At 47.7% G+C, this 25344-nt stretch overlaps 1 protein-coding gene across 1 annotated transcript; it reads left to right on the plus strand.

The window, feature by feature from the left end:
* On the plus strand, positions 1 to 25119 carry LOC308046898 (sodium- and chloride-dependent GABA transporter 1-like; the record flags this gene model as incomplete). Its single annotated transcript, XM_080354995.1, has 14 exons — positions 1 to 241; positions 5798 to 5929; positions 6637 to 6737; positions 9324 to 9433; positions 9789 to 9921; positions 11080 to 11214; positions 12496 to 12599; positions 12914 to 13038; positions 13870 to 13982; positions 19927 to 20058; positions 20789 to 20891; positions 21304 to 21404; positions 22207 to 22374; positions 25015 to 25119. 14 exons carry the CDS (start codon positions 1 to 3, stop codon positions 25117 to 25119), a joined length of 1803 nt encoding a protein of 600 aa, XP_080211121.1.
* Between the last annotated feature and the right edge of the window lie 225 nt (positions 25120 to 25344).

A 25344-nucleotide genomic window follows, 5' to 3' on the forward strand; every position in this document is an offset into this window, starting at 1 on the left:
ATGGGTAAGATGGACAACACATCCGTGGAGCTGAGCTCCCCCTCCGAGGTGAAGCAGGCAGCCTTGGAGGAGACAGAGACCATCGCCCCAGAGGCTGTGAGCACAAAGAAGAAGAAGAAGGAGATCCCAGACAGAGGCTCCTGGAAAGGCAGATTTGACTTCTTGCTGTCCTGCGTGGGCTATGCTATTGGGCTGGGCAACGTCTGGCGCTTCCCGTATCTCTGTGGCAAGAACGGAGGAGGTGAGAGAAACACACAATGCCTGTGGTCATCCCTGAGCAGCTTTGTCTCCTGAGCTGGTGTTGGTTTGGTGTGGGTCTGGGCAAGTGCCTGGCCCCTTGGTTGAGAGCTCTGCCTCATTACGTTTATAAGCTGTCAGGAGACTAGTTCCCATGGTCTGTGGGCTTTACCAGTAAGTGCAGGTTGGAGAGATGCAGCCCAAAGAAATATAACAAGAAGTGTGAGTTTTGTCAGGCATCTGCAGTCCAAATTTTCAGGGCCACAGACAAGAGTGTCTAGGATCTCATTTATTTACATGGAGGGTTATGCACACTGGCACCCAAGTGGATACTGGGGCATTCCCAGGGAAATCAGTTTATATCTGCTAATGGTGGGTTTCTCCTCAGTCTAGTGCATTCTCAAGGTGTAACAGTTTTGCACCTGAGTTTGAGTCATATGTGTGAGGACTTTTGATTAGAAGCTTTGCATGGACCATAGCAGGGCTGTATAGACATATATACAAGAATCCATATGTATGACCATGTACATACGCATGCAAAAGTGTGTCATCATCTATGAAAGGAAATGAGCTTTACTACAGTGCTGTGAGAAGGGTTACAATTATCATCTCCATCCTAATGTCTGGAAAACAGAGGGCATGAGAGGAGGTGGCAGCGGGTGGAGGACTTACAGTAACTGTGATGCAGCTGGTAGTAGTGCCCTCCTCTGCAGACAGGTTTTAAAATTATTTTTATTATTGTGCCACTACATTGTTTCCTCACCAGTCCTCAGCTGAGATTTTGCCAAACCATTGCAATGCTAGAGAAAGGCAGACAGTGTTGGGCTGATCTGGGAGATCAGCTCCCTGCTCAGCTACAGACTTTCTGCATGTCTTGGATCAAGTCAAGAAATATACCCTTGTGCCTCAGCTCCCTTCTAATGGTGTTATTTCTTCAGCCTTGGCAGGGAGACCTTTTTGTGGAGGGGAGTATGGGCTGCTTTGGCATCAGTAGAGCAGACATTTTTTCTTTCCCTCCCCATGCACAGTTCCCCCATTGTTTGTACTTGCTACGAAAATAACCTTCCCTCCCCCCATCTCCCCCCTTGAAGAGCTGCTCACCTTCTTAAACCATTTCTCAGACTTCCCACACAAGTCCAAACCACTTTGCCTCACCTTTAAGGCTGTATATATAATTTTAGTACCACTCACTAGTTGCTCTTTGCTTCCCTCTTAGCTTATCACTGCCCAGAGTCCCTGTCCCTAGTGCCACTTTCATACATGCTGCTCTGAGCGTCTCTTCTTGCACTCCTTCTCCACATCTTTTTTCTTTTCCTTTTACCTTGAATTCCGTTTTCAAAACCCTCTTTGTCTTTGGCTCTCATGACTTCCCATATTATCAGCCTACTTCTGCTGTTCATGCCGTAGATGGTGTAGGATGGTCTTCTTGTCCCACCCTGGGAAATAGGAGAGAGGTCCAGCTCCCTGCAGCTGTTTGTTCATTTGCTCCATGGCATTTAGGGGGATCTTGGCCCTTTCTCTGAAGCATGTGGAATGAGTCCCGGGAGAGACTGGACAGTTATCAATTTTGACAAAAAGATTTCTAGATCAGTATGTTGTTTTGTGCAGAGGCACAATCGTGTAGTTGCACTGGGTGAGGTTTAGGGGAATCAGCCAGGTCTACCTAGGGGAGTCTGTGTCACTATCTCTAGGGCCGCGGTGTGGGTCTGATATTTTTATCTAGCCACACTCTGGCACTTGACTGCGATAGCCCTCCTCACACAACAGCAGCCCTGTGGCTACGTCCCAGCACTGTTTTTTAGCCCAGTCTCTGCCCTGCGATTGCTGCACCATTGCAAAAACACTGGATCCATGCTGCCCGTGGCTCTGTGTCCTCATGCATAAAGGTGGGGATGACAACATCGATAATTAGATGAGAGGTGTTTTGAAGATAAAGTCAGTCCTATTTACAAAGTCAGCTGAGATCCTTGGACGGAGGCTGCTGTGGAGGTGTGCAGCACTATTATTAGCAAGAGCAATGGCACACGGGGCGATCTCTGCCTCAGCAGCTGCAGGCATGCAGGGGGACCAGCCTGCTGCGAGCAAAAACACTGGACAGACAAAAAGCAGGAATAGGTGCCTTCCCCCTCTCAGATCCCCTGCCTCGCCTGCCCATTCGTGCCGCTCGCTCATGGCACCCTGCACCGCTCATCCCTCTCACCCCTACCCAGCCTGGCTGCTCCCGCAGCCGGCAATAATGAGCAGCAAGTGGAGGCTGCTGCTGCTGGAGACGGGCAGGAGAGCTGACGCACGATAGCGTCACCGGGGGCCGATGCGGAGTGGCGAGGAAGGGTCGCACGGCATCTGATTCGCAAATCGGGTGGGCACCGTCTTGGCTCTGGCCCGACGGAGGTGCCTCCGGAGCAAAGCAGACTGTGGGAGGGACTCTAATTTTAGAGTCCTGCATGTGTGCTGCTCAGAGCAGGGTCGTGTGGGCTGCTTCCATTACGCACAGGCAAATTGAACTGAATGGAAATATTGTCGTCTCACTTACCGCTGTCACATTGTATCAGCTCACGGCTGATTTGCTCGGCATTGTAATCGGGCACATGATTAGGAGATATCCAGCCAGGGTACAGCAGCCTAGCGCAAGGGCCATCGGCTGTGAGGAGCAGGCTTTACCCAAAGTGATGCTTGTTCTCCCCACTGGCTCTGCACACAATTGAATGTGCCTGGCTATGACTAACACTCCAGCCTCTACACCGATTTCTAACCTCATGCAGTCCTTCTGATGTCAACAGGATTCTACCGAACTCTAAATTGGCCCTAAACTCAGCTCAGTAGGTGCTAAAAATTGTCTGTGAGATCCTGAGCTTGAATAACTTGAGAGAAGAACATTTCTGTAAATAAGCATCACGCATTTCTCATTTACACGTCGAGAATCCAAGCAACGGCATGTAACAGCTTATAATGCTCAACTTTTGATTTGTGGGCAATGTTCACCATTTTAAGGATGAATTATTGTTTCCTGGCATTAGGAGCTGGAGGCTGCAGGCAGATTTGGGGCTGCACAGTGAGTGCCAAGCGCTGTGTGATCCTTCCCTCCCTCCAAGAGCTGGTGCCCTCAGCAAGCAGAGCAGGACCAGCATCATCACCCCTTTGACCCATGGACTTTGGAGATAAGTTTGGACTTTTCCAAGGTCACACACAATCATTTGTAGCAGGTCAGGAACTGAACCAGGCCTTTCAGCAGTCCATCCAGGACAAGAGATTAAAGATCATGCTTTTCCCTCTGTGCCAAGGATTTAGGCATAGGCATGCAAATTCTAGGTACAGATTTCAGAACTGATTTCCCCTCTGGCTGTACAGCACCTGGGGATGTTATCTGTGCCTGCTCGTGGCATTGACCCTCCAGAGTGACAGTGTCACTGACAACAGCCCTCAGTTCAAGGCTGTGGGCTGGTTTGAAGATTTTCCCCTATTTGAGAGGATTTTTGTTAAGCCAGGGTAAATTAACTGGGTCCGAAAGTTTTTCTGGTTTTGTTTTTCCCAATAATCCAATAAAATCTTTCACCTACAAGCCTTCTTGGCCTGCTGCAAATGAAAAATGCAGGATCATGGGGGCTGTGGCCACATTTCATTAGCTGTTTGCACAGAAGCATACCAGGTACTGTGACTGCTGATAAGCTCAGTCTCCAAAATCTACGAGGCACAATAGGAGTGAGGCAGCATCCATGTCCCTGGAGTGTACCCTGGCTTCCCACAGGGTTCCTCATAGAATCATAGAATAGTTTGGGTTGGAAGGGACCTTCAAAAGTCATCTCATCCAACCCCCTGCCATGAGCAGGGACATCTTCAGCTAGATCAGGTTGCTCAGAGCCCCGTCCAGCCCGGCCTTGAATGTCTCCAGGGATGGGGCATCTACCACCTCTCTGGGCAACCTGGGCCAGGGTTTCACCACCCTCATTGTAAAAAATTTCTTTCTCATGTCTGGCCTGAATCTCCCCTCTTTTAGTTTATAACCATTACCCCTTGTTCCATTGCAACAAATCCTGCTAAAAAGTCTGTCCCCATCTTTCTCATAGGCCCCTTTTAAGTACTGAAAGGCTGCAATAAGGTCTCTCTGGAGCCTTCTCTAGTCCAGGCTGAACAATCTTTGCGAGGCTTGACCTCTCCCAGCCCTGCAGGCTGCAGTGGCCAGAGAGAGGACAGAAGAGGACACCGAGCAGGCAGCGCTCCTTCTGCAGCAATGCTCAAAGCTGTTGGTTCCTCCACACCAGGCTGCCAGTGAAGCCAAGAGCTTGCTTTTCCATGCCAGCTTGTGATTCAGGCTGATGGTCATCAAGCTGCTGGCCCACAGCATGTTTTCTCCCTGCCACCTGCTGCCCCCTCCTCTTGCACGCTGCCTCCCACAGACACCCAGCCTGGGTGCTGGCGCCTGCCTCTCCCAGCTGGGCTCAGCTCCCTGCTTGGCAGGCAGGAGTGCCCAGCTGGGTGCCTCTGAGCCAGCATCCCTGGCTGTGCCTCACCGCTTCCCTGCCCTTGGAGAGCAGCTGCTGCAGCCCAGCTCTGCCAGGAGCAAGCTGGGCTGCTTGTCTCCAGAGTGGCTTTGCTTGCTGGCCCTGTGTTTGCTTTTCCACCAATATCTGGAGACAAAGACTCAGACTGACTGCTCAGACCTCTGGCTAGTGTAGAAACCAGCACCCTTCTGGACACGGCCAGCCGCTTCTGAGTAAATTCAGTGTCCCCTCTCTCTACCTAGCCATCATCTTCTGCAGCAGCTTGCTCTCCTCAGGAATGATGGCATGTGCATGAGGAGTCAGGAAAATGAACTTCGCCCCAAGTCCTAGAAGTCAAGATGACCTGAACATGTACAGCCTTCAAATCACATGATGAGGCTCTCCTAATCTATTTGTTCTTCTAATAGCAAGGTGCAAGTAACATCTCTAGTGAACGGCTGCACTACCCCATTTCTGGTGAGGACATGATTTCCGAATCATCTGTAGAGAAGAATAATATTTTCACCCAGAATTTTAAGGGTGAAACCTAGGGGAAGAGTGGGGATGTGTACAGGGCTGTTACAAGAGCAAATACAGTCTTAGCCAGGGTTTCCTTAAGAAACTGAAATTGCTATGAACAGAGTAAGTAGTGGCCAGTGCCAGATATTCCTGTGCCCTTTTCCCTCAAAGTGAAGAACAGGGAGCTGCTGCAGGTAAGATAGAAAACATCAACAAGAACAAGTTACAAAATGTCTGTGTCTGTACTTTTGGGTTCATTGTCAGATTTGGCTTAGCATTGCCTAAATATTTAAGAACTGAGACTGGCTTCCCATAGCTAGTGATGCCAGTAGATACGTATATACGATACATATATATCCATAGTGACAGGAGCAGATAAGGGTGAAGTCAGTGGTGGTCTCAATGAGAGACCTACTAAACACATCAAATCCAGTTGCAAAGTGTTGCCTCCAAGCAAGTCTGCTCCTCATCACCCAGGTGGTGTGGAGCAAGAAACAGCAGTTGGAGGCATTTACTTCTTGGTAAAAGGGGGAGCCATCTGATAACATTCCTCCTTCTTTCAGGGGCTTTCCTCATCCCCTATTTCTTGACACTGGTGTTTGCTGGGATTCCTCTCTTCCTGCTGGAAACTGCCCTGGGCCAGTATACCTCTGTCGGTGGACTGGGAGTCTGGAAATTAGCACCCATGTTTAAAGGTACTGTACTGTTGAGTTTGTGAAGATGATGGCACATAAGCACAGAAAAACTAAAACAAAAATCCAACACTTTTTAATGCTTTAGGAAGCAAATCAGCAAATCCCTGGAGACTGAAATGAGGTGATGGGTGAGGGGAGCTTTTTCCCCTCTATCAAGTTGTCCATGACCTGATGTCTCCAATCACTAATACCACTGTGTTCTGTTCAAGCAGTCTTCTGTGGTGACAAGGCACTTTATGAGCAGCAGGGACTGTGATGGAGTGGCTCTGGTTGCAGAAGGCCTGCCTCAAGCCTCCCTACGTAGGCTTATTTAACTGTATGGGAAAGCTGTAGACAGAGGATGTGAACATGTTGATGTGTCTGCAGTAACTTCATTCTGGAAACCAGTGGTGGTTTAGAAATGCCTTGGATGTGGAAAAGAGCAGTTCTGCTGGGGAAGTGATCAGATCCTGATTTCATGGAGCTCTGTCCCTAAAGTACCTGTAGCATATTGAAAGGTAGCACTGCTCACCCAGTGGAAAAGGGTGGCTGAGAGATGTGAGGGAGTAAGGCTCCCTTGCTGACCAGTTCAGTGTAGCTGTATCTGGTGCTGTGCTGATGAGCTGGTTTGCTTTTTCTGGCTCTGCCACAAAACTTGTTGTGATGCCCATGAGCGCAGCTGGGCACTGGAGACCTGGATTGATGCTGCTCTCTGCCTTCATTCGCAGGAGTGGGGCTGGCAGCTGTGGTTCTTTCCTTCTGGCTGAACATCTACTACATTGTCATCATCGCCTGGGCTCTCTACTATCTCTTCAACTCCTTCACCGCGGTGAGTCACAGACATGTCTACAGCATGGCATCAGCTGTGTTCTGGGTGCTCACTCTCTGCTTTATGGGGATGAGTTGTTTATTCCACGAAACATAATTAGTGTGGGCACTAATTGCCCACAGTTAGTGCAAAGAACCTTTGCCAGAACCCTGCAGGACCATTCCCAAAGAGGTTCATCAGCCCTGGAGACAGTTGTGCAGTGCTGATGGGTACTGATGCTTGTCCTCTGGAGAGGGTGGTTCTCTAGAGGGGATGGTCCCATCCCCTCTCTGTGAGCTGTTGCCAATTACATCAGTCTTTAAAAGCCACCCTTGTGTCTCTGCCATATTTCTAGAGCTGTGTGAATCCAAGAGATGCACATTTCCACAACTGGTTTTGTCACAACTTGTTCTTATTACCCAAGACTTAGTCCTGGCCCCAATTGGTCCTCACTGATGCTTCCCTTTGATAAATGAAATCTCAGGGATTTTTTTTCTGCTGGAAAAATGAGTCAGAAAGAACTTAGTCAGCTGATTGTGACTGTCCCTTAGCATGTATTTTGGCATTGTGGTTTATAGTAGATTTCTCTTTCATAGCAGGGTCTTCTACTGTACAAGGTCAGAATCCAATCCCACTTTAACTTCTTAGTAGCTGAATGGTTTATTTCAGCCCAGCAACTGCAAAGAGCTCCCTTAACTCTCTGAGCAACACACAGCCTTAAAGACATCAACTCTGTGGTTCAAATAAGATCTTTTTTATTTAAGTATAACCCTGAAATTCTGTTATGAATATTGTACATCCAGTTTCACTTTTTGCTTGATTAAAAATTTGAAGTATCTACCAAGAGTTTTACTACAATATTTTGTTTGGCATTCCTGGCTGTGCTTCTACCACCAATACCAACTGTAGGCTCCTGGGTCCAGAACAAAACTGTTAGTTGTGGATTGTTAGATGCACTCCCAGGGGATTCCCAGATGAACAAAAGTCTGCTCCAAAGGAACTTAGCCTAGTTACAGCTTGGGCAGAATGCGTCTTAGGATGAGGCGTTGGTACATTCAGGTGTTACAGACTCGACTGGTGACAGTGCTTGTATCTATACCAGCAGCTCCAGGTATTTGGCTTAAGACCTTTTCTTTTACCAGAAATACTTCCAGATTCCCCAAAGGAGTCGAGGTGCAAATCAAAAAGCTAGGCTGATGCCTGTTCCCCCTAAATTTGACTAGGAGTATTTTGAACCTGAACAGGAACCCAGCTTGCCTTCTGGAGTTTCTGTCCGCTGAAATTCAGAGGAAATGGAGCCACAACAAACTGTCCTGTCTGCCCCTCCTTATAAGAGTTGTGCAGCAACTATGATGTGCAAACCACTCGGCTGAAGGGCTGCTGTGCAGTGCTGCTTGAGCCATTGCATTTGTTTCAGTGCAATTAGCAAGTCCACAATGAAATCACTGTGTGGGTGCAAACAGCCTGGGTTACCACTGAGATGTCCTTGCCCACCTCTCCATAGCTCTTCTTCTGCCAAGCCAGCGTGCACCTTAGGAAGGATCATCCGCTGGAGTGAGCTGATTTAGATGGGGGGTGAAGGCAGGGCTTAAATGCACTGATGCCACAATGCACCTAAACACAGATAATATTTCTAAAGGGCTCTGTGTTCGCGGATGAATAGGAATGGATACAAACATCTTCTTAAAGCTTTATTGAGCTGGAGCCTGAGGTCTTATCTGCAGAGGGAAATCATCTAGAATAGCTATGCTTCATCCTTTTATGTGCATCGCACTTGGGAAATGAGGTTACTGCACATGGAGGTGTCTCTGAGCTGCTCTCGCTGGGCTACCTCGGCCATGGCACTACATGGCATGGGCGAGTTGCCCTGTGTGCTCACACAGCCCCTGATGCTGTGGTTTGATCACTTGCAGAGACAGAGCTGATTGCATTAAAACTGTAGTGGTGTGCCCCTGCCGCATTGCACTGCCCATGGTGTAAACATATCTCAGGAATCCCTTCGTGCTGCTTGTTAAAGGGCATAGGACTGTATGAAATAACTACTACACTTTAAATTTACTCCTGAGATTATGTTACAATAGTTTGTTCATAACAACAAACTGCTAACCCCCATTCTCAATGCCAAATTGCTTTTCAAGCATTGAAGCCTGGTATAAATGAGAGATAAGAAACAAATCAGAGTTTATTCTTCATGGAGTAAATTCAAACCACTTGTTGAGTGAAGCTAGCCAAAAGCTGTAACAATTATAAACACAATATCCCCCGGTAGCTATTTTAATTAGTAGCTATTAATTACCAACAGCTAATTGGAAATGGCTTTCTATCTGGGGAATTGCTAACATTTTATTACAGCTACGGTATTGCCCTAATCACATAGTGATATTGTTTCCTGGAAAATCCATGTCCCAGTTTATCATTATGTTGGAAAATTGTTTCATGCTTTTGGCTGCAAGGTTCCTGCCCATCCAGAGGAGCCACCCATCCTCTTTGGAAAAAAAAAAAAAAAAGGTTGGGGGGGTTCAGTTTAAAAGAAGACAAATTTTGCTCACCACTGCCCATCAGAGAGGGCACATTAATGATAACCCTGCTGTCCTTGTACCGGCACAGGACTTGCCATGGCAGAGCTGTGGGAACGCCTGGAACACCGATCGCTGCTTCTCCAACTACTCCCTGGATGACACCACCAACCTCACCAGCGCCGTCACCGAGTTCTGGGAGTATGTCCGCAGCCTGCCTACACCAGGTTTCTCCCCCTCACCATGGCTGCTCGCTGGGGCTGTGGCCATGCCCACCGGCACCTTTCCTTGGACAGCCTTGGCAAGAGGGATCGGAGCTGGGGTGGGCAGGGGCATGGGGTGAGCTGTGCAGCTGCAGGTCAGATGGATGGAGGGGATAACAGCCTTTCCACCTCTCCTCTTCCTTTATCATATCATGATGAGCCTCAGGTCCCTTTAGGGTTTTGCAGGCTCTTGTTGGCACCTGGTCCTTCACCCTGCAACCACCTCCAGGATCTCCAGTTCCTCTGTCCCTAAGACATAGATTTCCCCTTAACACAACCTCTCCCACTCCTAGGAGGAACATGCACCAGATGTCCGGGGGCCTGGGAGAGCCTGGCACCGTCCGCTGGCCCCTGGCTGGCACGCTGGCCCTGGCCTGGTTACTGGTCTACTTCTCCATCTGGAAGGGTGTGGAGTGGACAGGCAAGGTACGGCGTGAGGACTGGGTGTTTGGGTGCTGCCTCTCATTGCTGTGCTCAGGTCTTGGCTGTTGAAATGTCCTCCAGGCTCAATTTTATTTGAGTGCCTATAACTAAGGTTATGATGTTTCAAGGCAGAATTGCAGTGGATGCTATTAAATTTCTGACATTTACCTTTCATGGTTGTAAAAATTTCTACCGTGTTTATGGTAATTTTCATTCTAAGCATAGAGGATAACTCTTGCCTGTAAAGTCATGGATCTGAGTCCTCAGTCTCTCTGAAGGACCTGGGAAGAAAGGCCTCTTCTGGGCTCCCCCTTTTGAGAATCACGGTCTCTTAAAATGCTGCTGGTGGGGAAAAAAAACTCACCACCTCCTTTGAAAATTTTCTTGCTGCCCTTTAGGTATTGGTGGGAGACCTTCAGATCAGAAACACGTTGTTATTCACTGTGTAGCATTTCAGGCTAGCACAGCGGAAAGGTAATTGCTTAGTTTAGTGAAACAGCGATGCTGAGATACTGAGATGTGTTATTTAGAGCACAGCATGGTGTAGTGGGACAATATTATGAAAGGAATAATCTAGAGGAGAGATCAAAAAGAAGCACTTCAGGCGTAGGTCACCTAAGCTGTTAACTTCCCTGGGCGTTCTCAAACAGGTTTTAGCTATGCAGCCGCAGCAAAGCTCCAGTGATTGCTGGTACGGGCCCCATGATGAGGGATGGCAGGTACCTGTGAGTCCCTGAAAGGATGCTGAAAAGAAAGCGGTGAAGTCAAGGCAACTCACGTTACTTGATACATTGGGCTAGAGAAACAACAGCTTTAGCTCTGCAAAATAAGGAAGTGATGACTTGAAGGGATTATGTCTGTGGACTAAATTTATCCCTGTGCAATTCCCTTGTCTTTGGGCAATTCATCCAGACTTTAGCCTGCTACTTTTGCGATTAGTGCGTCCTTGCATGTCATTGCCAGTGGGAAACCTCAAACAGCCTGAATCATTACTAGCATGGGAATGGGAAAGAGAAAATGGAAATGCTGGCAAAAGTGACAGTGTGTGAGAAGCCCGTCCCCCCCCTACAGGGACACACACCATACCTAACACCACTGGGAGCAGGAAAGCTCCTGGGCACTGCTGGGCTGATGGCTTCTCTCCCATGGTGTCTTTCTCAGGTGGTGTATTTCTCGGCCACTTACCCCTACTTCATGCTGTTCATCCTCTTCTTCCGGGGAGTCACGCTGCCGGGAGCCAAGGAGGGGATCCTCTTCTACCTCACGCCTGACTTCAGAAAGCTCTCTGACTCCGAGGTTCGTAGACTAGTGAAGAAAGCTCTTATGTCCCAGTTGTTTCCACATTACTCTTCCTTGAGCACTTCCCTTGAGTATTTTAAGTGTCAAAAATAAACTGGAATAGTTCCCCGTCCAAGCAGTCATGACCCTCACAGGTTGAGACAAAGCTGAAGGGCAGGTCCTTCTTGGGTGGAAATCCATGCAGCAGCTCTGTTGTACTCAAGCAGTGTTATCCATAAGGCAGGAGGCAATCAGAAATCACCCCAATGAAGGAACCTTCTCTCCAGGTTGGGAATACCTCATTTCACTGACTATCCCAGGGCTGGTGATTTGGCCTTTATTTGGTGATCCTGAAGAAAGAATGATGTGATAGCACCAGCATGGAGAGCTCTGAATCAGCACAAGCACAACAGTACATATGGCAGCAATTTTTGGAAGTGCTTAAATGATGAGGAATGGCAAGCAAGGTTGTTTTGTTCTGTGGAAACAGAGGGGACAAAATTTTTCAGGCATTACATGCTCTGACTTTTGCAGCAGAGATGTTTCTGTGTCTCCAGTTACCAGTCATATGTAGGTGGGGACAACTGGACACCCCCCATTTCCTAAGGGGTCCCAATGATCCCTCTTGCAGGACACTCACTGCAACTAGTACTGTACTGCTAGCTGCAGTAGCTCTAAGGCTGCAAACAGGTCTCTCAAGACCAGAAGAGTTGTTTAAATACTGTATAATTAAGAAATAAATAGTCTGCCCCCTTTTAATATGCCTCATAGGCATATTAAAAGCCCTCGCCCTTAAGGCACTAGGACCAGTTTGCAAGCTCTCCTCTGCAGTTGTTTGCATAAGAAACTTTATGCTGGATAACCAAAGGCATGCTAGTGGAAGAGAAATGGACCGGGTGAGTGTGGGACGTGGAGCTTCTCCTCTGCACTTGCCCCACATCTCTGAGCCCTACCTCACCCTGGAGATAGGTGTTCAGAAAGGCACGGGAAGAAGTCTGTTCTTTAGATGTATTCAGCCCAGTTGGCAATGACACAACTACAGGTTTCAAGGTGGCTCCTGTGGCATTTCCAGATGTTGGCCCAAACATTTCCTTGTATCTTGGGCCAGCAGCCAGTATCGTAGGTGCCTGTAGCTCTAGTGACAGGATGCCCTTGGGTTCTGACCACCCCAGTGGGCTGTACGGCCAAGCCCAGAGCCCCATCCAGACCCCTCACCACCTCTGCACTGAGATGCTGCTGGTGTGACTGCAGCCCAGAGTCCCCCCCCACTGCACTGCTCTCCTGGCTCCTTCTCTGCAGGTCTGGATGGACGCAGCCACACAGATCTTCTTCTCTTACGGCCTGGGCCTGGGGTCCTTGATTGCTCTGGGGAGCTACAACACCTTCCACAACAATGTCTACAGGTCTGTTGGTTCTTTTTCCAGTCTTCTGCATGGTGGGGAGTGCTCATGGGCGAGGGAGGGACTCACTGGGAGTCTGGGGTGTCTGGTCTCCAATTTACCCTCACTGGCAACATGGAGCCCAGGGGCACACTATAATCATTTTAGCAGGGTTCCCTTGCCTGCAGGACACTTAACTCATCACCTGCGCTACCTCTCCAAGGCACAGGAGTTGCACTCAGCAGGGACTGGTCTTTTGTTTACCCCACTCTTCACTCCCAGCCTCTTGGTAGGGACCTGCAGGTGGTTTCTTTTCTTGCTTTCTTTCTCCCTTCCAGAGACTCCATTATTGTCTGCTGTATAAACTCCACCACAAGCATATTTGCCGGATTTGTCATTTTCTCTATTGTTGGCTTCATGTCGCACATCACGAAGAAGTCTATCTCGGAGCTGGCCTCCTCAGGTAAGCAGAAACCCAGGTTCAAATGAAACAGCAACCTTTGAGGGCAATTTGTCAGCAGGGATGGGTTGCTCCCAGGCCCTTCCTGACTCACGACCCAAGTATGCAACCCTTTTGTCACACTCTCCCACCAAGATGGGACTCAGGCACCTGTAGCTGATGTTCATCACACTTTGGCTGCAAGTGGCATCTCCACCTGCTTTTAATGTTCACCTTCTTTCAGTGCTGAAGTTTTATGTGCTTTTGCTGCAGTGAAATATTCCAGCCATTTGCTTTCTGAAACCTTCATATTGAGAACAGATACTGCCTATGTTTCCAGTAGATGTCATCAAAATTTGGAGTCCCTTTTCAAGGCAAAATTTTGAAATTGTAATCTCAGAATAATTTTTTAACTAAGATGGAACCATGTCTTTTTGTACAAAGACACATTTTGAAATTGCTGTTTTCCCAGAGGAAGCTTTTATCTCAAGAAACAGACTTTTGTGATGGAAAAAAAAGATATCAGGAAAGTTATAACCAGCTCTGAATATCAGTTTATTTTTCTAGCAAAGTGCCCCAGCTCCATTTGGTAGCAGTAATTTGATGACTTCCTTGCTTGCAGGAAGAGAAAAGGCAAAGAGTTTCTCCAGTCATTCCTGCCTCCTCATCCTACCCCTATGCACTCCACTGGGTTGGTGCATCATGGGTGAAGGGACATGTTTTTCTACCTCCTATATTAAATACCTGCAGTTCTTGACTGTGATCATGGTCTCTCTATTCAACTGTTGCCCTCAGCTCAGACTTCTCATAAAACGCTTTATAAACATGGCTGCATCCCTCTTTTCATTACCACAGGCCCCGGACTGGCTTTCCTCGCCTACCCGCAGGTTGTCACCCAGCTGCCCTTGTCCCCACTCTGGTCAATCCTCTTCTTCTCCATGCTGATGATGTTGGGTCTGGATAGTCAGGTGAGATGATCCAGGGACAAAATGGAGTAAAACATGAAGTTATCTTCAGATACGATGGTGGTGTCCCCTTCTGCACCTTGGGCCAGTGCTAAACAGGGTCTTGTCTTACTCTTAACGGTGAGATGCAGCTGCATGAAACAAAGTCCCTTGTGTGGCCATTGCCTCTGTGCTCTTCCCTAAGGTGGGCATATAGAATCATAGAATCATTTTGGTTGGAAGAGACCCTCAAGATTATTGAGTCCAACCATAATCTAACACTGGCACTAAACCATGTCCCTAAGAAACCTATCTACACAGCTTTTAAACACTTCTAGAGACGGTGACTCCACCGCTTCCCTGGGCAGCCTGTTCCAATGCCTGACAACCCTTTCCCTTGTCATATACTGCAAGTGTGATGGTATCTAACCACTACCCAGCACACCAATCTTTGTTCTGCTGCTGATTAAAATGAGAGTAATGACCCACTTCCAGCAGCCCTTCAGAACCAGTCAGCCTTACAAGATGGTTACCACTTCCCTGTAAGAGGGTCCCTGGGAAGGCTTTTCTCTGTCCAGATCAGTTTCTGGCCCCAGTGCAGTGCTGGTGCTGCTGCATGGGCACAGCATGTCCCCATTTTGCCAGATGACCCTCGCAGCTGAGCTCCCAGGTTCTAAGTAGACCTAATGGGAAGTTATCCCTGCCAAAATATTTTGGGACAAGGGAGAAAGAAAAAATATTTATTTCAAGTAATAACTGCTTTGTTCTTGTAAAATGTGTTGGGTTTTTTTAACTCCCAAAATAGGTACTTGAAATACAGGAAATCAGTATTAACTGTTTCATTTTGTGTCTGCATGATACTAGGTGTGGTCATCACAGCTCTCTTGGTTTTTTTTGTAAGAAGCTCAGTTTGGATGCTTTGGATTTCTTTACTGTGTTACAGAGCACCTTAACCAACCTTACTGTGAGGCACTATCAAGAAAGTGTCATTACTTTGGTTTACTTTTGTAGGCTAGGGTAGAAAGTCTCCATCTTCTCTATTCCCAGGAGCTGGGAGGAGAATCTCTGCACCAGGTACTAGTCTCCAGCCAAGCCACAGCGCTGTGACATGGTATCAACAGGTTGCACTGGGGGAAGCAGTGATGCTGTGTTTGAATTTGGGCTCTGCCATGTTGTGGGGATGGTGGTTTGATGCAGTGTTTCAGCACTGTTGTTCAGAACAACAGTGGCCCTGAGCAGAGCTGAAGCACCCTGGCCTGGTTCATAGGTGGGCAGGGGTAGCTCCTGGCAGAAGGAAGGACCCATGCCTTGTGACAGGATGGTGCCTGAGTACCCTGACTGCTTTACCATCAGATAAATCATATAAGATATTTGAGGGGGAAGCAGCTGTATGTAGCAAAAATTCTCTACCCTACCCCCTCAGAGCCCTCACAAAAAAAAAAAAATCGTGTGCTCTGTAATTTTATAAATGATGCTACTTTTTTTTTTTTTTTTCTGATAATTCAGCATAAAAGTTGCTACCAGCTGAAGCAGTTAATTGCAGTGTGCCTCCCTTTTGAGTGCATAAAAATCAAAGGTTCCTTCAAAAGCCTGTGTTTGGTCTGTCACGTCCTCTCCTGTGCCTGTGTGCTCTTTACTTGCAGTGCAAACCACCGGTACAAAATGGATGCTCTCTTGGATTACAAGCAGCATTCATAAACCCAGGTCTACTTCATAATCAAAATCAGACCTGTTCTTGAAATGTCACACATGGTTTCCAGGAAGATCTAATCAACCAAATCTGGTTTTCAATTATGACACGCTCCTATAAACACATCATAGAGCTCATGTCTGCATTACCACAGACATTGTTTGGCAAATAATTTCAAATATTGACTAAATGTTCCAAAAGAGGCCACATTTACAGAAAAGAAAATTATCCTCCATGGATTGTTCACTCAGCACTGGTAAATAGTTCAAGACATGACAATAAGCCCTTTAAGCACTGTGTAGAATTTATTTCCTGCATTTGCTACTAAAACACTTCTTGACATTCTCCAAGTCCCTTCTGACAGCTAGTCTCGGAGGGCGGGCAGTCCATGGGGGGCTATCATTGCCTGGAGGAGGAGGATGAAGGGAGAGGGAATGAAGCATCAGAAGGAAAACAAGCTTTTAAAAAAGCACAGATAAACACATGTGAAGAAGCTTTCTGTCTGCATGCTGGAGCTCTGATTCAAACACATCATTAACAGCATGGTAGGTTATGTGTATAAAACAAACGGCACAGGCTGCAGTAATGGCTGCACTTGCACATACATTTTGAAGTGTCCAGGTAAAATTTTTTTAAAAGGTGGTTCTGCTGTGTGCTGATAAATATAATTTGTGGTATTTGCAGACAGGAAGCAGCCATTTTCCCTTTGGGTCAGCAGCCCAGTCCATGAGCCACGGCAGGGCCATAGGGGCATTTCTTGCACCCTGCAGCCTCAGGGCTGTTGGGCTGGGGCTGCCACTTGTCACCAGCCAGGTACGGGGTTGTAGGCACAGCTGAGAAGCTTGGAAGCTCATCTGGCAGAGGAAGGTAGGGCTGAGATCTGCCTCTGCAATGCAGCGAACAAGCCCTCATCCCTTCAGGATGGTGGGAGTGGGTCCACCTGTGTCCATCAGCTTTGGCAGTGAGCCTCGTGCGGATGCAGCACAGCTCCATCTGCCTCTTTCTGCCAGGGTGCTCGTCTTGTCTGCAGTTACTTCAATTGGATGAGTGACCTATATTGATAGACACGCGCCTCCCTCCTGTGCCCCCACTTGCTGCTTGTGTGCCTGAATGTTCACACTGCTTCTGATCCACCCGGGCTTTAGCTCTCTTGCGTCTAGACCCTCTTGCGTAATATGCTAATGCTTTCTTTTAACCTACCCATTTCCAGGTCAGGCGTTTTCTCCCCAGGGAAGTTAGCAAGCCTTGTGACTGCAAGCCTGTGTCTGTCCCATGTGAGGCTGCCTCTCACAGGTTATTCATGAGGAATTCCAGCTGCAAGTAGTGAGACCCACTCTTGTGGCTCTCTGCTGCACATCTGGCAGCTGTGGTTGAACCCCCCCTATGGGCCCCAGTCAGGGTGCTCTGTGTGGCCAAGGACAGCAAGCCCCTGACAGTGGGAGCGGGTGGCAGACAGGCTTTCATTCAGACTGAGGTTGACTACCAAGCCCAGATTATCAGACCCAGCAGCATGTGTAATGATTAAGCCCCTGAAGGGGAAAAAGAGCAAAAGAGAAAATGCAAATGGAAATAAAATCTTTAGGAGAGAAACAATATCACGGGGTGAGGCATGGGGAAGAACAGAATACGTGCTAAAAGATGTGGCTGGAGATGGCTGGTGAGAAAATTGGAACTTTTTGGAGAGCAGACTGAAGTGTGAATGCATGGGGGAGAGGGGTAATGGCATTGGGGTGTGTTGTGGAATATATATGATTGTGTGTGTATCTACCCTCATGCACAAGTGCTCACATCGGGCAAGGGCAAGACAAAGAGATATGACAATGACCAGATTCTCATCACCCCTGCAAGCAGCATGCTTTCACTCAGCTGCCTACTCATCCTTTGTGAGTTTCTGAGGTTGGGTATGGGGCTGGGAAATTCAGATCCCAGGCCAGCCAGGGAGCCACAGTCCCCAGGGTGGGAAGGGTGACCGTCCTGCAGGCTGCATCACCTCCTAAGCCTGTGGCTGACATAAGGCAATTTTCAGTAAATTATGTGAAAGCCATTACCTGTTTTATGGCTAGAAAAAGCAGAGCTCCACCATCTGATTCTTCACTTTATCCATTACGCACCAGCTTAATTTTGATAGTAGGCAAAGAGATTTCAACTTACTTTGTAGCTCTGTTCCCCATCACCCATCTCGCTGTCTCTCCTTCTGTGCTTTCTCTGACTTCAATCCCTTCTCCTGCACCAAAGGGCTGTTGGTTTTACTCCCTGTCATTATTTGAGGTGTCTTTTTCTTCACTTCTTCTCTGCTGGACACCCCTCACATCTACCCTCTGCCCCCAAACCCTTCTCCCTCTTTGTCTTGCCCCGTGCCATACTGCTCAACCCTGCCCATGGCTCTGGCAGTGCCTGGCCATGCATCCACATGAAAGGAATAACTTTCAACAGTGTTGGTTTGGGGTTTTGTTGCTTGTTTTTTTTGTGTGTGTGTTGTTGTTGTTGTTGTTTTTTAACAATGAGCTGGGTGGGATGGGGTGAAGAGCTCTTTGTCAATGAGTATAAAGGCAGCTTAACCCATGCCTGAATGGCAAAAGATGCTTTAATAGTTCTTGTGCCAAACATAAAAGGCTTAGCTCATTAAAAATCAGAGTTGAAGCCATTGAGCTTTGGCACTCTGGGAATACTGGCTTTCCGCACTGCACTATGCAGATATGAGACCCTGGGCAGAAACAGAATCATAGAATAGTTTGGGTTGGAAGGGACCTTCCGAGGTCATCTAGTCCAACCCCCTGCCATGAGCAGGGGCATCTTAAACTAGATCAGGTTGCTCAGAGCCCTGTCCAACCCAGCCTTGAATGTCTCCAGGGATGCGGCATCTACCACCTCTCTGGGCAACCTGGGCCAGTGTTTCACCACCCTGACTGTAAAGAATTTATTACTCATCTCTAGCCTGAATTTCCCCCTCTTTAGTTTAAAACCATTACCCCTTGTCCTATCCTATAACATATCCCGTTGACTTGCTCTGTGCCCCAGTGGAAGCCAGCCCCAGCAGTCTGCAGTGTGCCAGCTCTTCTGCTGTCCCTGCTCAGCTATAGGCATGGTTCAGACTCCCCACTTTTCTTCCATACATCTTTCCAGTGCTGTATAGTTAATTTTAATCTGTGTACCTCTACCTCCACTGATGATATTTTCTTGTTCTGTTTCCATATTCAATGCTGAATCTAAAACCACTAGCACTTTGTACAGCGCTCCCCAAAGAAAGGAAGATCCCTGACAACCACGAGCAATGAAACCTCTTTCTTTTTCATTGTACTGGCTTTTACATTTACTGAGGGTGACCAGGGAAACTAGGAGCTTGCTGCCCTCATAAACTTCCCAGTATTTTTGCTAGAGGCATGATGTGCTCTCTGAGAGCTGTATGTTACCAGTGGTTTCTGGGAATGAGACATAAAAGCAAATCTCACAATTTAACAAGAAATAGGAGGGAGGGATGCACTTCACATATATACAGTCAAACTGTCTTCATGCCATAGGGCAGAACTGGTAGGGAAACTGATTTGATAGTAACACCCATGGGGACTTCTTAATGTTCTATGGTGCAGACGGCGTTAATACACTGTGCCTGACATAGCACTGCACAAGCCAGCGGGTGTTTTCAGCTCTAGAAAGACCATGTGCTGTGAGGATGGGCTTCTAATGTGCTACATGTACTTAATGTACCGTGCTTGAAAAACTGAAATAAAGTCGAAGACTGCAGAGTCAGAGATGCTGTTGTTACACATATGCATGTGAGAGGGGGTGGTGGGTGAGGCAGCTCCTTAATGAGTGTTTTAGATCACTGAAGAGCAAAGCGCTGTTGCAATAGGCTGAGAGGACCACACATAGGAAAGGGAGAGTAAGCGAGGTCCTGCACGTGTCCCCGCAGCAGACAGACACACGGCTGTGACAGAGCACCTGGCAGCATGTGGGAGTGGGGCAGTGGTGGGGAGGCCCTAGAGAGTTCTGGGGAAGAAAGAGGAGGTTTAGCATGGGACACAAAAGGCAGAGCTTTATCTTGGCTAATCTTAGGTATTTAACCCCGGTGCTTTTAGCTCTCTCTGTATTCAGTGGAGGGAGAGAGGCATTTCAAGAAGATAGTTCAGGCCAGCTTTGTGCAGAGGTGCCTCCTTTTGTAGTGTCTTCAGAGAGCACTTAAAGCAATAAGGTTCTCAACATTGGAGTTAAATGTAGGTGAGGGTGATATCAGGCTAAGATACTTATATGTATGTCCTTGATGTATAACTTTTTCCATAGTTCTGCACCGTGGAAGGGTTTATTACAGCCCTGATGGATGAGTATCCTCATCTCCTGAGAGCCAGGAAGAAGGTCTTCATCGCAGTAGTCTGCTTCATCTCTTATCTCATTGGATTCTCCAACATCACCCAGGTACAGATAGCCATGCTTGTACCTCCATTCGTAGCACCTTTCTAGTCACTTTGGCAGAGAACACCAGCACTGAAAGCTTTGGAGAAGTGACAGCATCCCTAGGAGCCATCCTAATGCTATATAAATGGTCTTGCTCACCACTGCTATGTCTCAAGTGACTTAGGGTGCCTCCATATTTTTAACACGATCCTGTTGTCAGTCTGGCTCGGGTTTTTTTTTTTTATATTTGCAATAAGGGCTCAAGCTAACAGAGCCCAGGCTGAAGAAACACTTGGTGCAAGGGTTGAGATAATATAAAGACCAATCTGTCGGGGCACCTGAATCTCCGGGGCTGAAGCTAAGGTGCATGTGTGGAGGTTAGGTCTGAGTGGTCTGGAGACTTTTGGGGAGCAGTGTAGACTGATGAGGAGGCAAAGCAGCAAAACTGGCAGGGGCACAGCAGACTAAATTAAGTGACTCTATCTAAAATAGAGTAAGAAATCCTAGTGGATCTCTGCTTTTCTCCTCACTCTTGGCCATACCTGAATAGGCTGGCTAATTGTCTGCAAGAGCACACCAGTTTTGCTGCTGGGAACCAGATTCCAGTGGAAAAGTTGCATCACCAGCTCCAATACCCAAAAAAATAAGCATTAAACCCAGCAGATACAGATAGTAACAATCCAAGCAGCCAACTGATATTGTTGACCATAATCTATAACTAAATTCTTTGACCCTGGTTTTGTCTCCTCAGGGTGGCATTTATGTCTTCAAGCTGTTTGATTACTACTCAGCCAGTGGCATGTGCCTTCTCTTTCTTGTCTTCTTTGAGACTATCTCCATTTCTTGGTGTTATGGTAAGCACAAAATACCTTGTTCCTTTGTTTTCTCCATGGGCACAGAGAGTTATTTCAGAAGCCTCCCACAGTGAAGCGAATGAGAACTTCGCAACTGAAAATAGCTTGGGCTTGTAACTCCAGAAACTCAGGAGTGAAAGGTTGTCATCTCACTTCTTCAGGCCACCACAAAGATGTCTGCAGAAACTGGCATATGCCTAGGGTCCTGCCCTCTGGTCCTTCAAGAGGACACCAGGAAGATGGATGTTGCTAGCACAAATTTGCTTTTGTGTCCCCGTAGCCCATTCCCTCTAGATAGTGCTTCTCATGTCATGGCATTGTCACCCCCTCACTGTGTGCTGTGTCATGAGAAGAGGTGATGACCATGGTGCCGAGGTGGGATTTTTTTTTCAACGCTCCTTTCCTCTTGTAGGTGTGAACAGGTTCTACAGGAACATTGAAGAAATGATTGGCTACAAACCTTGCATCTGGTGGAAGATCTGCTGGGCTTTCTTCACTCCTCTTGTCTGCCTGGTAAGACCTGGGACATCCTATCTGCAGGAGAGGATACAGAAGGGCCTCTTAGTTTGGATGAGCTGCAGGGGAAACATTATGTTCTTGATCCAGTATAGGTGTGGTGCAAGGTGATCCTAGGTGGACTTGAGATGGGTAAAGCAATATAGGAGCTTCTGTCACTCTGCCTACTGCAAATCACCTGTAAGAAAAGCTCTAGCCTGTTTTCAATCTAAATGAGGTCATCTGTTCTTCATTCTTGTTTCTGAGATGCCAGGAGACAAGCAAATAATTTACTCCTTTAAAAAGCTGTTATTGATTCTGGTGAAGGCTCTCGGCTGCTCCATTTCCAGCCTCAGCCCCTGATAGGCTTGTCAGAGCAATAGCTATCAGCAAATGTAATATTACTGACTGCAGAGCGATTTTGACTTTGCTGCTTCTTGTGCTTCCAGAAGGAGTAGCACAGGGAATGGTGTGAGGAGGCCAATGGTAGGATGATGAAGGCTCCTGAGGCCAGCTGTGAGGATGCTGCCGGCTTGCTTAGAGACTGGCGTGGGGGCACGACTTGTCTGAGTAGTTTAGTGAAGAAGGCAATCAGGGGCATGCCAGTTCCAGCTTTTTACACAGGATAATAAGAAATTATATGAAATTACCAGTTGGTGGTCTGAGAGCATTTAACTAGTTTTAAGGAGCTATTGGGTTTTCTGCAAGGCTGTTGATTTGCTGTAAGAGTGTTGGGAGCTAAGAAGATAGTGAAGGAAAGAGTTGATGAACCCTGATTTTTGCACAGCTTCACCTGCAATGGCTGGTCCTCTTTTCCCAGGGCGTGTTCTTTTTCAGCGTGGTGGAAATGACCCCTCTGACACTGGGAAAATACGTCTATCCTGCGTGGGGACAAGGCATTGGTTGGCTTATGGCTCTGTCCTCCATGGTTCTGATTCCGGGATACATGCTATACTGTTTCTTCACCTCAACGGGGACCTTCCGGCAGGTATGAACAGCTTCACCACTCTTCTGCTCCCTGCTTAGACTGAGCTCCCCTTGATCTAAGTCTAAGGAGAATCAAGCACACTCTGCTCTGACACAGCTATCAGAGTGCTTCAGGTTGGTGCTGCAGGAGCTCTGCCCACCTTCTCCTCCAGGAGGGCTCACTGGAGAGGACTTACCAGCAAAACTGACCACCAACATGTCTAGATGTCTGGGAGTGCTGTCAGGCAGCACATGAGAGACCTTCAGGTAGTGTCTCCTTAGGTCAGTCTGCTGTCCCTCATTGAACTGTGTGTTGTCACCATCGCAAAAAAGGAGCCCTCTTCCACTGGATATCTCTTTGGTACAGGAGGCTGGAGCCCAGAAAGAGATTGGGAAGAAACCCTTGAGGTTTCTTAACCCAGAGAAATCCCAGTTCCTGGCAGTTCTTGGCTATGAGCATGGTTATCTGGCACTTCTCAGCAGAGAGATCAGCTTCCTCTGAGCATGAAGATTGACATATCTGAGGGCTAAGACCTGCTAGTGACAGAGACATGCACAGTGGCAGTTTGTCATGTACTTTGCAAAGGGCACTCAGTGAATGTGGGGTTAAGAAGCAAGGAAGACTTTTATGTAGGACCCACAACTATTGTTTAAAACTTCTTTTTTTTTAGTTTGAGTAGGGTTTCATGTAGCAGTGAATCATGAGCCTCTGTATGTCATAACTAAAAAGACCTGTAAAGATTTTATTTATAGTACTGATATTCAGCCTTGAGAGCACTGTGCACAAAGTCCCTGGCCCAGTGCTGTCTGCTGCAAGCTACAGGTGTAAATCACCACAGGAGTGCTGATTGATAGCTCTCCCAGCCCAGCTGCAACAGCCACCACAAACCATCTACATCCTATGAGTTTACTTCATGGATGCTGTATTTTAAATAATGTTTAATTCAGAAATGTTTTGGCTGGAATTGCTGGGGTGAGGTCAACTTCATGCTCTCCAACTCTGAGGTCAAGCTGCAGTTGAATTTGACTTGCCTTTCATCAGACTCTCCATTTGGATGGGCTCCGATGTGGGAACCAGGTGGGTTTGGTGTGTCAGATATGCTTTCAGTTTCTCATCTGAGGCTGAGTTTTGCTTCTTGCCATTGCTGTGCAGGTTCACATAGAGGTTCCTGCAGGACTCAAGCCAGGGTCTTATGGCAAGCCGCTTTGGTGATTTTGGTTTGAAAGCCAGTGGCAATTCCAATAGTATGTCCTTCCTCAGATGTTTTGAGGGCTCCTTACTCTCTCATAATAAGAGCTGGAAAAGGGAAAACTGTAAATACAGACAATGGTTCAACCCCTTGCTTAGTCTCAATCCTGATTCCACTAGGAATGGTGAAAGCACATCTTGGCATCTAAGGGCAGCTCATGAGCATGTTGCCACCCATCCCCTCAGCATCTCGTGCCAACCACCGTGCCAGTCAGTAGTGTGAGTGGCTGGTGTGCACCCTACTTGTCCCACTGTCCCTCTGGCAGCAGCCACATACATCAGGAGACCCAGACATCCTCCCCATGGTTTGTAGACCCAGGAGTGAGCAGGAGATGGCAGCAGGAAGAAAGCAGGCTTCTGTGTGCGTGTGCGCATTGGTATCAGATGGACAGCGAGAAATTTTGGCCTCTTATGTGCACAGATCCTGGATTAGTTTGTAATAGAGCTGAAGCTGGAGGGAAATTAGATGTCAATGCTGAATAAAATGGTTTTGACAGACAGGAAAGATTACGAGTCATTTTGATCCTACTGAGCATGAATGTGAGGGGGGAAAAAAAAAAAAGACCATGAATGGCAGAAGCAGCTCAGAGAACATTTCAGGGACTTCACCTAGCAACAGCCCACTTCAGTGGTATAGGAGAGTAGGAGCTGGTTTCCCTTTGTTGGAAAGAGCTTTTTCCTGACTTAGCCATGTCTATTCAGGTCAGGCTCCATCCTCCTCTGCCTTCTCTTCTGCAAGTTGCAGCCTCAGTCCCTCCCTGACAGGCAAAAGTGATTCATTCTTCTTTATCACTCCTGATGCTCAGTACACACGCCTCCAGTAATGACTTGCCCCTCCATATTTTCCCAAGTTCTTGCTTCACTTTACTGGGCTCTGCAGTTTTCATTTGGTCTGCTCAGGGTGACAAGAATCACTGCCAGTGCAAAAGTTTATGCAGGTGAACTGGTCTGATCTGCATCAGCAGCACAGACCGTAACCTTGCCAGCATGCTGTAGCTAGTTAGTAATGCTTTGTAATAAATCCTAGTTGAAAAATTTCAGAAACAGGAAAAATGGGCCTGCTCTGAAGCCTGTGACATTGCAGCCCTCATTCCTACTTGCAGCTGGTATTGCCTGGTAACAGTTTGCCTGTGTTTCAAGGGTGATCCCTGTATTTCAGATAAACGGAGGAGCTGCTGTGCTGTGCGCAGCACCAAAGCAAAAGTGACTCAGAGGGGCTTCCAGTAGGTTGCTCAATGGTGCCAGAGAAGTAACTCCTGCTGCATGCACCATCCCCTTGCACAATAACTAGGGCCACCTCTGAGGCTTGAGACAAGGGGTCCCAACCTTCAGCCACTGCCATGCACCAGCTGCACCACTGCTGTTGCCCCTGGTCCTCCAGCTGACTCCCTCTTTCCCTTCTTTCCTGGGCAGCGTTTGCAGCAGATGACACAGCCCAAGCCAGAGGTGCACACTCAGAACAATGGCCTCCAGCCGAAGACATCCTTGAACGGGAGGGTTTCAGATGCTGCCGTGTAGGAGGACAGCCTGGACCTCCTCATCCTGCCCTGTAGCTGCTCGTGCCGCGTTGTCCCTTGTGCTCCTCCAGCACGGCTCACTGTCCCCAGCTCTGTGGTGGCTTTTGCTTGTTGAAGAGAAGACCTGATGGAGGAACCCTCTCATGTCTCTTCCTCCCAGCACAGCTTCCCAAAGCTCTGCCTGAGCTGCCACCACGACATTGTGCGCTGACCATCTTCATCACGC

This window comes from Nesoenas mayeri (assembly GCF_963082525.1).
Source record: "Nesoenas mayeri genome assembly, chromosome: 1".
NCBI classification, from domain to species: Eukaryota; Metazoa; Chordata; class Aves; order Columbiformes; family Columbidae; genus Nesoenas; species Nesoenas mayeri.